The sequence below is a fragment of the Zea mays genome, chromosome 9, assembly GCF_902167145.1.
Source record: "Zea mays cultivar B73 chromosome 9, Zm-B73-REFERENCE-NAM-5.0, whole genome shotgun sequence".
Lineage (NCBI taxonomy): Eukaryota > Viridiplantae > Streptophyta > Magnoliopsida > Poales > Poaceae > Zea > Zea mays.
The window spans coordinates 73,636,033-73,651,797 of NC_050104.1; the positions used below are offsets into that span (position 1 = coordinate 73,636,033).

General features: G+C 41.2%; 1 protein-coding gene across 7 annotated transcripts; it reads left to right on the forward strand.

The window, feature by feature from the left end:
- Positions 1–540: 540 nt before the first annotated feature.
- Positions 541–5,962, forward strand: LOC100216778 (uncharacterized). Of its 7 annotated transcripts, none has more exons than XM_035962081.1 (8): positions 541–1,076; positions 2,655–2,857; positions 2,959–3,217; positions 3,329–3,579; positions 3,826–4,038; positions 4,671–4,763; positions 4,854–4,958; positions 5,378–5,962. In XM_035962081.1, exons 1-8 carry the CDS (start codon positions 743–745, stop codon positions 5,735–5,737), a joined length of 1,818 nt encoding a protein of 605 aa, XP_035817974.1. In that variant the 5' UTR covers positions 541–742; the 3' UTR covers positions 5,738–5,962. The 7 variants fall into 7 exon arrangements, with proteins under 7 accessions (XP_035817974.1, XP_035817976.1, XP_035817978.1 ...); XM_035962083.1 differs by having other exon boundaries at positions 3,341–3,579; positions 5,378–5,959; XM_035962085.1 differs by having other exon boundaries at positions 3,431–3,579; positions 5,378–5,959.
- Positions 5,963–15,765: the final 9,803 nt, after the last annotated feature.

Genomic DNA, 15,765 nt, shown 5'->3' on the forward strand with positions numbered 1-15,765 from the left:
ATGACATCTCGCTTTTTCTTCTTCTGGTTATGAACCAATTCCTGCAACATTCCATAGATGGCTTCCTTTTCATGTCGCATAGCTTGTAAGCCAAGTAGTCCTTGTTGTCATCCACCTTGACATCCTAGTAGTTCTAGATCAGACTTAGGGATGGTGGCAATGGCATGGGGTACTATCTACCAGTTCAGCGACGAACATGGTGTGTAACTGAATTTTGTGATCCGCTTCTAACACCTTGTAATACACAACACCAACCTTGTGATCCATGTCTTTCAGCTAGTAAACTGAACATGGCGTGTAACTGAAACTGCACATGGCGTGTAAACTGAACATGGCGTGTAACTAAATTTGCTTGTAAACTGAAACTGCACTTGTTGCATGCCTGTATCCAGAATTGCACAGGCACTGAATTGCTGAATGATTGTGTCCAGAGTGTAAAATTCAGTTCTCGACTGCCATCACTGAGATGAGAATGTACTCTGCAAGTCTGAGCTTATTTGACACTTCCATTCAGACTTCAAAAATTGGCACACTGTGGCTAGGTGGATACACTACAGGTCGGTAGCATTCAGGATGGTGATGGCGCCCGACGAGGGATGACGATGGCGTGACGCTTAGCATGGGCGACAGTGCAGCTCTCCTCGATGGGATACAGACGGCGCGGTGGCGCTCGAGCAGAAATAGCAGAGGTGTTTTCTGTGTCCATGGAAAGCTCTCGGCATGACCTGTGCCGCTGTGCGCTATGATGGGCCTCAACTTTGTGCAGCCCATGTCACTTTTGTATAGTTATCGCTGGATCAACGGTGAAGGGTGCAGATTAGCTGACTGCTCTCTGACGTTGTCTAGTCTGAATCCCACGACCCCACCCCACGCCCGTCTTCCTCGCCTCAACGCCGCCACCCAATCCAACCGCCTGGACGCCACAACCCCGCCCCACCTCGGCGCCGCCGCTCCATCCAACTACCTCGACGCCGCCATCCATCCAACCGCCTCGGTGTCTGCTCCTCAATACCTGGCCGTGTTCAACATGCCCCCTGGAAGGATGGATGGGGCAAGGACATGCAGAGACCTTGGTGGTAAGTGACTTCAAGTTCTTCTCTCATTTACTGCTTTGCTATCGTTGCCCGGCACGGGTCGCCGATGCCGTCGCCTAGCACGGGCCACCGCTGCCGTTGCCCAGCACGGGCCGTCGCTGCAGAGAGATGTCTTTTATCCTTGCAAACACATGTGTATTTTTTGCAGCAGAGAGGTTTGAGGTGCTCAGATCGGATCCCCTATTCTCCTTTTTTATAGATGGATTCTATAGGTTATCTATCGCAGTGGTAAATAGAGATGCATAATTTAGTTATATGCTTATTTTTGTACAGATATTGTTGTCGCTAATGGCATATAGTGATTATCTAAAGATATTATGTCATAAGTTATGATTTTCTATATGATTTTGATAGTAGGAGTGTAGGACAGTACGTTAGAGCATCTCCAACAAATACCAAAAAATTAGCTCCCAAAACACAGACATTGGGATCTCCTTAAAAGTATTTAGGCCAATAAAAAAGGTAGTACTCCAACAGCTCCATATAGTTTACGTAAAACCTGTTTGATCGGTTCACAAATCTCCACCAGTTTGTTACCCGTCGTCCACTCCCACAAATGTTCTAGGTTTATTATTCAAAACGTACATACTGCTCGCTTGAACACATGTATTATTCGGAATGTGTTGTTGAACTGCTCGCTTGAACACAGGTAAAAAAGGTCTGGTTAGTATTCAGAACATATAGGTACAAATTAGTAGCTTAATTATTTACCATTTAGAATTCAGAACATACAAGAACAAATTGCTAGCTTCAACTGCTAGCTTTACTATTTGTGACACACATAGAAGATAACGGTACAGGCACTTCATTATAAATGCAGTTCACATAACAGATTAACAGCACAGGCAAAACACAGGAGTATCAGGCACACATACAGTCTGATTCACAATGTTGTGTTCCAAGTAAAAAATGTAAATATCAAGTGAATTGATTATATGTAACAGAATAACAACTTCAAGAAATCCACTCTAAATAAACACATATGCTGTCCAGTGTGTATTCTTGAACTATAATCAATTCCTTTATAATTTAGTCCATCCATTTCATTTTGTCATACGTTTACATGAATAGCTATTTCATCATGGAGTACAATTTTTACTGCTAGGCATCACAAATAACAGAGTTCAGAAAACATGAAGAATCTGGAGACATGCTTTTCTTTTTTCCCCTATAATATGGTTTGAGACTTTGATATTAGGTGCTATTGGAGTTGCTCTTATCTCCTCTTTTTCTAGCAAAGGCAACATATATGCATGGCCACTAGTTACTTCTTTTTGTTTACAAGAAAATAACAGACGAATTGGTGAATCGTTAACATCACTTGTTCTGAACTGACACCAATAATTACTTTACAGTTGTTTACTACTATGTTCCACCAACCATCGTGTTGTTAGCACAATTCTGATATTTATCTAGTTCGACAGAATTCCAATTAGTTTACTTGCTCCAAACAGTTTAGTAGTCGTGTCCTATTCACTTGCTTCAATTAGTTAACAGAACTTGCATCAATTAGTTCACTTGATGCAACACTCATATTTTGCCTATTTAATGTATGTTCAGAGGTGCCAATTACTGAGTATGAAAAGGAGAGGGCTTTAAATGTGATGAGGAACAACAAAATGTTGAGTAGCCTTGGTATAACTGGATTAACATCACTTATTCGATCAAGTAGTACAAGGAAGAACTCTATCGCTCGTGAAGACTTTGATCCATTGTATGAACCTGATCATAGTGAGGACAATGATCATCATGTGGCTAATCAGGTACTTAGATTTCTTATTGTACCCCTTTGGTGTTATTACTGATTTGTGCTCAATGTGCAATAAGATAAATTTGGGTTTAATTCTTTTATTATGCCTACGAGGCCATGCAGGATGATCCTTTCTACATTGAAAGAAGGAACACCAACATGTCTACTGGTTTTGGAGGAACAAAAGGATCCAAGAGAGTGGTAGCACCTAATGTAGAAGACCAAGTTGGTAGAGTAACTAGGCAGAAGACAAAGGAACTATCCTTAGTTGAGAAAGATATACATGGTTTGACTGCAAATACAGATGAGCACACATTGATTTCTGCCAATTTTCCTGCACACCATGATGACGAGATTCAGATGTGTGATGAAGGCAAGAAAACAGTGATCTATTCTAAAACAAATATGTTCTAGAAATTTGCATTAAACTGATTATAATCTACATTAATTTTGTGAAAATGTTCATTATTTTCAAGTCAAATAGATGTCATGACAGATAAATGGATAAGGGGAAAAAGTATGGGTAGACAATTGGAAAGGATAAGTCGAGGCCTAAACACTAAGATCCCATTGGTCATCACTGAAGGGAATAGACGTCCTGAGGTTCCTATGCAAGCTGCAATGCTTGCATCAGAAGGAGGAATTGTAATTAGGCAACATATGCCAATCCTAACACACTGGAAGGAATACAAGAATGACAAATCCTATTTGGAAGACTTCGTCGGTAGAATTGGTGTAAGTAAATAGTCTTTCTTCCTAAACATCAAATGAATAGGGTGGTAGGGCCTATGTCCTATATTGCCAATTTATTAGTATATAGTTAGTAGGTGCACTTTGTCCCATAAATAGCTAAAATAACTATGGCAGAAAGAACTGCATATGTTTCTCTATTCCAAATGACACCTTACCTTAGAAATTGTTCTATCCAATTTCATTAGACACTATGAATCTCTCTATTCTAATATGCATGTTTTTTACTAGGGTCAATTTGCCATAGACACCAAAAACAAAGATGTCAAATATGCATGTGCTGATTTGATGAGGTGTAATCAGCGACAAATGAGATATAAGCTCAAGAAGGCTTACTTTAATGGTGTGGCAGCTGACAAAGTGAGAACAACATCACCGTTGAGTACTATGACAGATGAGCAATGGATGCAACTAGTCAATATGTGGTCTACCCCAAAGCACAAGGTATAGAATTACTAGTTGCAATTTGTGTTTTCTACTATTGTCAACATGAAATTAGACATAAACTATCTTATGCTTTGAGCTATTTCCACTTGTGGTTTGTACTTAAATCAAAAGATTTTGATTTTGATTACAATACCAACTTTAGAGGATAAATTGTTGGATACTATTGTTTTCTCAAAAAATACTGGTTTTCTCAAGCATGTAGGAGTGTTATGTGTCTTTAAGTTAAAAAGAGATAACTGGTCTGAAACACACACAAAATAAATAATATAAACGCTTTTTAGTTGCTCTGTGAACACAAGGGTGTATCCTTTACAACTGTTTGGGTCATTTTCATGACTCACTTCTTAGCTTAACCTCCATATGCGAAGCTGAAAAGAAAGCAAGTTTGGACTGCTCTAGTGTAGACTTAAAATTCCAGGGCATATGAGGTTAGAAACGTGTGTGGTGCCATTGTTTCTTGAGCTACATTTTTTGTTGAAAGGAATATGCAGGAACATACCTTGTTGTGCTGTTGAAAGGAACACACAGTAACATACCTAGTATTCCAACAAAACATACCTTCTTCAAAGGAACAAGCTGGAACATACTTTAATCTATGTTTCTAGTTTTACAATATAATGGTTTTATAGGAAAAATGTGTGAACAACAAAGTGATCCGTGGAAAAGTTCGGTTCCAGCAAAAGACAGGATCTCGGAGTTACATTGCACATATGCATGCCGTGGTAATATACATATACAATATGTGTTCAATTGTTCCTCACCTATCCTTTATGTTTGAGCTTACATTTAGAAATTGTTTGCATGTATTTTAGAAGCAAGCCAAATATGGAGATGCACCACCAAGTGCGATTGATCTTTTTAAAGAGTGCCATTGTAGTAGGAAGACTGGTTTTGCTGAGCCTGTAAAGGAAGCAATTGTAAGTTATGCTTCATTTTAACTGCAATTTTATTTATTGATTTCAAACTGAATAATCGTTTGGCATTGAAAGCAACTTTGGCCTATTCATAAATCAGAGTAGATGTGCAATGTATGATGTTCTTCTTCATTAAGTAATAAACAACCAGACCTATTCAGTTTAGTAATATACATGCAGAACTATCCATTTTATTGAGTGTTTAGCTTATTTTTGTCATTATATTTCACTTGTGCACCTTGCGCTGACTGTGTTGTTGTTGAGGAATTTTCCCCGATGTAACCTGTTCTTATCCAAGTGAATACTATGAAGGAGCTAGTACTGTAGAAACCGAACATAAATGTGACTAGCTTATTCAATGCTTGTTTTGGTTTCATTTTATCCATACCACTTGTCTTATTTTTAAACTTTCCCATTCACAGGACACAATGGAAGCACTTGTGGCTGAGCCTGGAGTAGAAGGGAAAGAATCTAAGACCCCTACAGAAGCAGTTGCTCAAGTGTTGTCTTCATCAAAATTTCTTTATAATATTGGTCTTGTACCTGCCACAAAGAAAAGCTGCAATGGTGGTGATCCTACACGCGTGGCAGAACTTGAGGCTGAACTTGAATCAGAGAAGCAAAACTCATTAGAAGTTAGAGCTCAGTTAGATGCCCTAAAGAAGAAGGTAGAAGAATCAGAAGAAGCAAGGGCTAAGGAGTTAGAAAAGATTAATGATCTGCAAAAAGGAGCAGATGAGACCAATGCTCTCCTTCGTCGTCTCTTTAGCCTCAATAAGTAGTTGGTCGATTGTGCCCTGATTTTGCTGTCCTATTTGTACTTTGCTTTGCACTCTACTTGATGCTGGTGACAAAACATGATGATAGTTTTAATTTTGATATGTCCTTTTGGTACTGTCCTTAGCACACTACTAGATGCTGGTGTGATGAAACATGGTGACAATTTTGAAAAATTTGAAGGATTTGGTTGTTGATAAATGATATCTATGATAATATGTTGCTAAGTATATGTGTTGATTGTTTATTGGTGTTTAATTACAATGGATTTTGCTTATGGTACATTGTGAAACAAAATGTTTGGGTTCTACTGGAACCCGGCGCTTCTAGCAGCTATGTTTCTACGCTGTGTTCTGTGCTCTTGACTGCAGGTTTAAAAATAAAAAAGCAAAAAAATGGTATAACAAATCGGCTGTACGATTTCTGGGCTGCAGTACCAGATTAAAAAGGCAAAAAAATTATGGTGAAAGAAATTGACTTGAGGGCTAAATACTTTGTGACAAACAAAATTGTCATAAGTAAATATGCCACGTAAGATCCCAATCCTGCTATGTTATGCGCATGTTTAATTTTATGACGTTTTCTATCCTACGTGGAGGCATGATGTGGCGTTTTTTGGGAGATTGTTAGTGACGCAAATAGCATGTCACAAAACTATGACGACATATAATATGTCACTAAATTTATGACAAATAAACATGCAACGTCACAGATCATGCAATGCCACGCATGATAGGTGACGAAGTAATTATCGTCATGGAGATGTCATAAATTTCACAAAATGACATAAATTCAAGGTTTGGTGACATAAAGAGAACGTCACAGAAGGTCACAAGTGTTGTAGTGTAGTCAATAAGTCCTTAAACGGCCAATACTACTCTAGGCTAGTGGACCTATAGTCAGCAAGGCTTCGATACCACTTATGTCACACCCAGTTTCAGAAGGCAAACCGAATGCGAACCATGTATGTGCCAGGATCAGAACTCACGTAAACAGCGATTACATAAATGACTCATCATAGCACAATGCTTTGAATAATAATAAAGAGTAAGTAATAATTATTACAAACTAGAGTCATTTACATGATATATATCAAAGTGTACATAATAGAAACATAGCCAATGTAAATAAACCCACCATAGTAAGCTGACTCGAGGAGGTCCCTAGCCTAATCCCCCAACTCATCAATGTCCGGAATCTCCTGGAGATCTGCCTCGTCACCTTCTTCTTCTTCTTTACCCAATCATAGGTTGAACCAAAGGCAATCTGGTCTTTTGTGAAAGCAAGGGTGAGTACACGTCAACGTACTCAGCAAATGTCCCGTTTGGCTGAGGTGGACTAGCTTTATGTAGAGTTAGGCTCAAAGAAAATTGCTTTTACTTTGTCATGTTTATTCATTAATATAAGCCAAGTTTTATCATAAATCCCAAGTTGTTATCCCAAAGTGTACCTCGTCATAGAGTAAATACCAAAATCTATAGTTAGAAACATCATTAATAGAACCATCATCATCTGTAACCAAATCCATAAATAGAACCATAGTATCTCAAAACCATCTGAATCTATAATCAAAGAGGATCCCAAGGCCTCTCTTAACCGTGAGCACGACTGATATATCAGTTTCATAACTCTCTACAGAGGTTGCACACTTTACCCATGAGCCGTGATCCCTTTTGCCTCAGGATGTACGGACCCTTAAACCCTTCCAAGGTGAGTAGGCAAGGTTTCACTATGCGGCTTTTCCCTAGGGTCCTCACTATGCAAATGTTGGAAATAACCACTACATAGATACCATATGACGTACCCAAGCCTATACTCTCCACCCTCAGGAAAAAGTTATGGGAACGATGCCCGTACCTAGACCCCTAAGTGAGAATATAAGAGCCATAACAGATGCCTCTGTCCCCAATGACCAAACCAGAACCCAACACAAGACTTCCCTAATTACTTGGCCAAGGGCATCCCATACTACTCTCATGGTTGCACTGTTTTCCTAGGTGGTCTCTCAACGAACAGGTCCTTACAGAGAGGTACTCGAGAAACAGCCCGAGCCCCATTTAGTGCCACAAGTTCATCATCATATCTAGAATAAAATCATCTTATCATAATTGTATCACATCATGTTCATTGATTAAAGTAGAGCTCTAGCATAAAGCTAACCATAATAATCCAAAAGGTAATCAAGGGCAAGGTAAATAGAAAGCTAGTCAATACTTAGGTTTTAATAATGTAATGCAGGGGAAATAAATTATCATGTGAATAGAACATAAGTAGGTCAGAGGACACTTACCTTCATCAAACGGATGCTCTGGGTCTTCAACCTTGTAGAACTCGAAGAGTTTGATCTGAGGATCACCAAAGCTTGATCGTCAATTCTTCGAAGCTCTAGAACAGATCGTGTCTTTTCGTGACATGCAGTGAACACAAACATGCACGAGCAAGCAATCATAGACGTGCATAAGAACATTACACCATACAAGGGAAAATATTATAAAAACATGCAATATGGAATAAAGCACGCTTCTACGCCCGCGAGAGGAAAAGGAACGTCAAAATCGAAGCTGTGACTAAAAAGATATTACTTACGAAAGATTCACGTAATTGAATATGTAAAACTATATTTTTTTCTAAGTTGATTTTAGTTAATAGTCATCTATGGGAGATCTCATTTAGTTGTAATCCAATTTATATTCTATATAGAAAACATATGTTAAACTTGGCAAGTTATATTTATAAGATGTTGTGGAATTTGTATCGTCGAAATAATTAATTTTAGAGAAGACGCGACGCACGAGAAATTGATTATCGTGTTCATGTTAAACCAATAATCATTACTTAATTAATTATCATGCGTGATTAAGCGAAATGACTTAATAAGGCATGTGGATAGCGTGCGATAAGCGCAGGCCATGCGTGACAACACGCTAACGGTGTGCGCGATAGCACGAACGATGTGCAGCAATGCGTGCGACACACACAAATGATGCGTGACGACGCACGACACTGAGCGAAAAAGCGTGCGGACGGTGCGCGAAACAACACACGCAATAGCGCATGAACGATGTGCAATGACGCACGCAAACATCACGCGCGACACGTGAGAATCACTAACAAATATCACGTTTATACTAAACAATTATTATGAAAAAGTATTTAAGTTAATATTAACTATGTTAATATTTATTTATAAAAGCACAACTTGAAAACTATAAATTAGATTTAATTGGAACGCTAATTTAAATAACGTTAGTCAAACAAACATTTAATAAATTATTTCGAACATGTGACATTATGAAATAATATTTTAAAATATAGACAACTTTAATATGAATCTAACGCGACTTGAATGGAGTGGATCGGATTTATAATGAAAAGATATCGAATATTCTAATAAACAAACATCTATGCGCACGTAAACTCGAGGGTCCTTTTTGTAAAACTGCCTTCTTCTACCTCTCTCTGCTTTCTGTCACACCCGTTTCTAAGGGGTAGAGCCGGGTGCATCACATATGTGTGCCAGGATCTATTTCCACACATATGTTGACGTTATGTAACACCCCAGGTGTTTATATTCTGCTCGACAACGAGTACGGATTTAAGCACGCAATATCATTGGATAAAACGAATTTTAAATTTCAATCATCTTCTCTTATCGCGATTTTAATATCGCATCTGTTTCGTCTGTCGCGAGTGCGACATCATTTTTTATTCTATTTATTCGGGCTCTTCCAAAATTTTCATGATGTTCGGAACATCGTCGTTCCGAAAATCGGTGCGTCCGGTGATTATTTAAAATTCATCGCTCGCGCGAATACGAATTCGGAAGCCCGACTCACTCGGATGATTTTATCCTAGACAAATTAATTTGAACTCGACGACAGAAATGTTCGGAGTAAAATAATCCGAATCACGCATCGTCCGAGAAAAATCATGCGCGAGATTATGATCCCATTCGTCCTTCCGCACATTGTTTTGACGACAAAATCGCGTGTGCATTAGCCGATATGGTTTCGGCTAATATTAATTGAATCACGCATAATAGATTATCGAAGCCGAAATCCGTTTAATTCAGTCCATTGCTTCTTGCTTCGGTCTAAATCTTCAAAAGGGAATTAACAGTACGATTTTGTCCGAGTTTAGAGAATTCGCCAAATCAAATCGTTAGTCCTCGGATTTCCATTTCGAGATTCGGAGAATGGGATGCGTAGTTGAATAGCGTGTTGACCCAGTGTACATTGCTAAAAATCTGAACTCAAAAATATCTGCGATTTTCTGTAAAGAAAATGAAGAAAAAGAAAATCAAAAACAGAAAAAAAAGAAATCCAGTCGTCTTCTCTCTCTCACTGATTTTTCTCCTCGCGCGTTCTTATCGGTCTGCGCCGCTCAAGTTCCTGGAAGAATATCCCGCCGCCGAGCTCATCCTCTGCTCTCCCTGCTCGCCGGCAGAAGCCCCAGCCGAGTTCCAGCCGTCGGTCTTATCCCGTCGTGGGATATTTCCTGCTCCCTCCTCTGCCTTATCTCCCACGCGCAGGCTTCTTCTCCACGCGCGCTCTCTCCTCTCTTGTCCCTCGTGGTGCTTCGCTGGCCGGTGTTCTTCCCAGCCGTGGAGCTCCATCGCTACCCATCTCTCCTTCTCGCGGTTCCCCGAGCTCGCCCCAAATCAGACAGCGTCTGGACCAAGCCCCAGGGCTGGTCGTGCCCAGCCCCGGCGTCGGCCCCAACTCCGGACTCTAGCTCGGACCGCGCCTGCTGCTCTGCACGGCGCTCTTGCTCCCTAGAGCTCCTCCAACCGCGCCCCCTCTCCTCGTGCTCCCTCGCGGCGACCTCCCATGTCGAAGCCCAGCCCAGCCGCTCCCTTCCTCCAGCTCCCTACTATCGCGGCTCCCAGCTTCTCCCTGGCCATCTGCGCCCCTACTCCTTGCTCCCTCTGCTGGCTCGCGGCGCCCTCTGCTCTAGCTCGCCGTGCGCCCAAGCTCCTCCAGCCGCGCAGCCCAGCTGCTTCTTCCTCCTCCCGGCGTTCTTCCTGTGCCGCGCTTTCTGCTCGCCGCGTGCCCTGGCGTTCGTCGTGGCCACCGCGCCGAGCTCTACGCTGTTGTCCGTGCGCGCGCGCCTGCTTCTCTGTCCATGGCCGCGTTTCTCTGCTCGGCCTTTGCTACTCCTCTGCGCGCAGCCACGTCCTACTGCTTGGCTACAGCTCATCCGCCGCGCTCGGGTCTCCTTGGTATTCCAGCTCGTCGTTCACCGTCGACCTCGCTAAATCGCCCTTGCTCGACGCCGGTGATGGCCATCGTGGAGTACCGCTGCGAACTCCCAGCACTCTTGCTCTGCTCCAGGAAATACCAAGCCTTGAACAACCATCGTTTTGTTGCGACGTGTGTGTGCGCTACTCGCCCCATGTCGTTGTCTTCGTATTTTTAGCAAGCCCCGGCGTGCGCTCATGTTCGCCATCCCCTGTTCGATCTCGTCGTCACACTCGCCAGATGTTCGTTCGAGGACTTCAGCTGAAGGTCGTCGTCGATCCGTGCGTCATCAAGAAATCCTAAGAATCGGGTGAAGACGAAGCTAGCAGCACGATATTCCCCAAGCGCTCGACAAATTGCCTAGATCGGAAAATCGCTACCGATCTCGCGGATTCGTGTCAGCTGTGGAAATGCTAAGCTGATAAATTATTCAGAATAGTTCGATCAATGAATAAATTAATGTGCTAGTGCGATGCTCATTAAGGTGCTCGATAAATTGAGTAAGTCACGAAACTCTCGTCGACTTCGCAGTTCTTGCGATTATCGAGCCAGGTTCAGTTATAGCGAGTTATTTCGCTATTCCGGTCAATTAGTTGAATTAATATACCGAGTAGAATATTAGTAGGCCTGTGTGATAAAGAAACGTTTGATTAATTGTGGACATGTAAAATATGTGAGGAGTAAAATAAAATTAAAATAGTTCTTTGTGAACGATGTAGTGTCATTTATAAAATGAGGGATAAGTTCAGAATTTAATTAATTAGCTGATGAGTTGAGTAGGTTAATTGTGTTTCATGTGTATAATTTGTTGCTTGTGATGTTTGCGATAGGTTCGAGAAGCGTAATTATTGCGCTTGATTATACGTCGATAATTAGTGTCTCTATATGAAATTGTTCAACGCCTCACCGCTAGGTGTTTAATCCGCTATCGCGAGCACTATCTAGGTTTGCGATATTTATGTTTATATGCATTCATGTGCATCGTGCATCTCAATTAGGTACGATAATTGATCGCGTGATGCGGAAGACGAGCCAAGTCGACCCCAAGCGCGGGCTACTCCGTGTGGTGATGCTGATGGGCGAATCTGAAGATGGGCAGACTAAACAAGTGCCAACACAAAAGGTTGATCGCCAAGTGGACGTCATCTAACAAACACTAACCTAGTGTTTATCCCAGGCAAGCCCCGGTGCATGCAACCCCTTCCTTGTGTTTTTAAATAATTTTTGCACACTTTAAGTCTAGTGAAATGTGCATTAGGTTTATAGGAGTTGCTTGAAACCCTTTGATGCATTGCCTTCCTTGATATCCATACCTTTATAGATACTTCTGATGAAGTATCAAAAATATGATTTACAAAAATGCTTAGCCCTGCTTCGATCTTGTGGATAGAGGTTGTCTTTTGCAATACTGCCTAGCTCAGGGGTTATCCTGAGGAAGGATGGCTTCTACCTGCAAGAATATATTTTCATTGGAAGCATGGTGGCATCTTACTGCAAAGTTCCCTTTGATGCTCTTTTCATCCTAAGGAACACAAACAATCCTAAGGATGGAAGTACTTAAATCGGGACTTGGGCTAGGAACAGGTGATGTTCTACCAAAGTTGATTAAGGATTGAATGCGTATGTAGGCGTGCTGATCGAGGACCCTTTAACTGGTCACATGCCTCGTCATGGGTAAGCCTTGCCTCGGGCAGACTAAGGCCAGAATAAGATAACACGAAATGGGCGTGGAGCGGTGGCGAGAGTAGCGTGTACCCTCCGTGGGAAGAGGCTGGACGGTGGTGTATCTGTGCTCTCGGTTCGCGTGAACCTGATCTGGTCTTAAGAACCCCGGTGGCGGGTTGACATATGCAAGGGTTAAGTGCTACATATGTCGTGTGATTGGAGATCCTCAGCTGAGTATATAATCGATCCGGATCGCCGTACCTTTGCGGTTATGAAGACTTGGTCACTTCCCTACAACCTAAGTCAGGATGTGAACCTCATGAATAAAAATGATGTTGTATTGATGAGATGGTGAAATTAGACCAGATGCAAATAGAGTCTATTAATATTTAATCTGGCGTTAAAATATTGAAAGTAAGGACTCACTTTAGTAAGCTATTTCTGCAAAAGTATCTAAGTTGATTCTTGCTAAAGCCTCTCCTTGATTCCCAAATCCAGCATACCCTTGAGAGTCTTTTCTTTAGTCGGGTAAGTCTTGCTGAGTAATTCCATACTCAGGGTTTTATTCCCTGTTGTTTTTTAGGTTTTAACTTTGTGCTGTTGTTGATGGTGTTAAGTGCCGGTGGGCTCGGCCTTCTTATATAAGTATACCCCGTCTTTATCTTCTTATTGAGGATGGTCACTTGAGCTAGCATATATTTCAAACTTATACTTTTGTAATCACTCCGATAAAATAATGTAAAATTTTTGTAACCTATAAAATTTGGTAATAAGATTTCCGCTGCAAAAATGTTGTGTGTGTGATTTGTGTTACTTAATCCCGCGGTTCTAGTTGTAAGTGGTTTACCCGGTGTCCTTGGGGCACTCGGACGGATCCTGTTAAGTTATTTGGTGCACATGCATAGCCGTCTGAGGTCTTTGAGACAAGGACAGGTGCATGTGGGCCCAATAGCTTGGGAGGTTCTGCCACAGCTGGTATCGGAGCAGGATTAAGTATATACGGTCACATACATATTTTAAAAACAAAGTTTTAGTTTTAGAAAAAAACCTATTTTCAACTAAACACATTGTTTGGCTTTGAAAAACAGTTTTGAAAAACTATAATGCTAGCGACATCCTCTATTAAGCCCTAAGTTAAGGACTATTAGGTGACTTAGTTTAAAACACTAACCCACAACCGGGTGGGTATTGCATACATGTGTATTGTTATTTTTGAGGCCATTCAGTTTTGAATGGATCGACGCTCAGGTAAGGTGAGATGTGAGAGCATGACCGAACAACCGTCGGTCTAGGGAAGAGTATAAAAAGCGCTTGATTATATACATGTTCCACATATGTATATATGAAGGCTGCGATGTGGAGTATTTACTTGTCTGGGAATTCAGTACCCCATGGATGTGTATGGGTATACAGACATGGGAATACTGAGAAGTGTAATGTACTTGCAACGACGCACCTACGCTCAGTTAAGAAGGTGAGTTACCATAATGAGTTGCCCTATGGTTAAAGTGTGGCAACGGCGCCTATGCGTGGCTCGGCGCTTAATGATGATCTGGCCTCCATATAGCAATATATGGAGTATAAACTGTGATAAATTGTCATGTGTGAATTGCATCATTGGGAAACTGGGTTGTGATGGAATTTTCTGCAGGTACACTAACCTCGAAAACGTATGTGTAGTTGACGACTAGCAAAATATCGTGAGAGTCGCAAGTATGCCACCGATATAGAACGTTATCGCCACATTATGTTGGCAAAATTAGTGAGGACGAATAAGACGAGCATGCATCCTGATTGTTGCATCATGTTTGTCACCTATACACCCAATGCTTCTCTCATCCTTATTCCAGAAACCAGTGATTGTAGATAATCTGGTGTAATGTTGAATTATGAACTTCGATAAAATAGTTGTTCTCCGTTCCTTAGGTATTATGTTTAGATGCTATATGTGTGCTCTTGTGCTTAATGTGTCGATAGAAGGTTAGTGACTTGTTTGCCTAAACCCAAATCTAGGCCATGTTCTTAGTTGGTGAACCATGACCAAAGTTGATTTTTCCGCTGCCCCTCCTTGACCCAAACTTATACAAATAAATGCTTAGATAATTTTTTCGTTGGACAAAAAGGGTACTTAAGCTTAAAATAAGAATCTCGACTCATATTTTCATCTTAGACCATGCCCTTATTCGATTGGCGCAAGCTGATATCCCTAATTCCAGCTTGCCTGTTCTTGATAATCACATCATTGCTGTATCGACCCAACCTAGGAAAGACATGTCTCATCATTTTCTTGAGTTTGATGCCTTTGATTTCCTCATTTCTATCGAAGGCATACCAACTTAATCTCATGATTATTTTTACTCCGCATCTAGTCAGATACTAATCCTTGACCTTGTAATCTCTATGATGGGCATAGAAATATGTTTGGGGCTGAATTAACAGTCTCCCATCATACTCCTTCCATCAAGTTTAGGTTATGGCCATGCCTTGTTCGTTTCATCGGGCCATAATCTGTTTGGCTGTCTACTTGTAACCGTTTTGATAGGTAGAGTCTCTTTGTATATTATCACCCTTGCCCAGTCTATTTGTGTTGTGCGAGATTTCTTATTGGTTATGTTTGATAATGGTGTTATGACTAAAACCGGTAGTGCCGTGACGAAACCGAGGGCCTTCTGTGTGTGCGCACACATAGTTGTGCTGCTCGGCACGCACTGGTATCACAGTTAGTAGTTGTAATCCATTATGAGACTATATCAATGTGTTATCTTAGCACAATCTGTTTTTGCTACGTGAGATTCATTATTGATGCCAGTTCGGTAATGGTGTCATGATTAAGGACTTATGGTGCCGCAGCGAAACTGAGAGCCCCTTGTGAATGTACACGCAAGGTTATGCTGCTTGGCGCATGCTGGTATCGAGGTCTCTAGTCATGATCCATTGTGGAACTACATTGATATGTTATCTTCCGTAAACTACTTCCTTGAAACAATTTTTATGTTGTTTGTGAAGTGATCAAGCAACATCTATCATCTCTATTGGATCCAACGGGCATACCACTTTCATATGTGGTTTCTTTTCTTTGATCTTAGTAGTGACTACTCATACAAGTTCCCTTTACGTTCTTTGTGTAA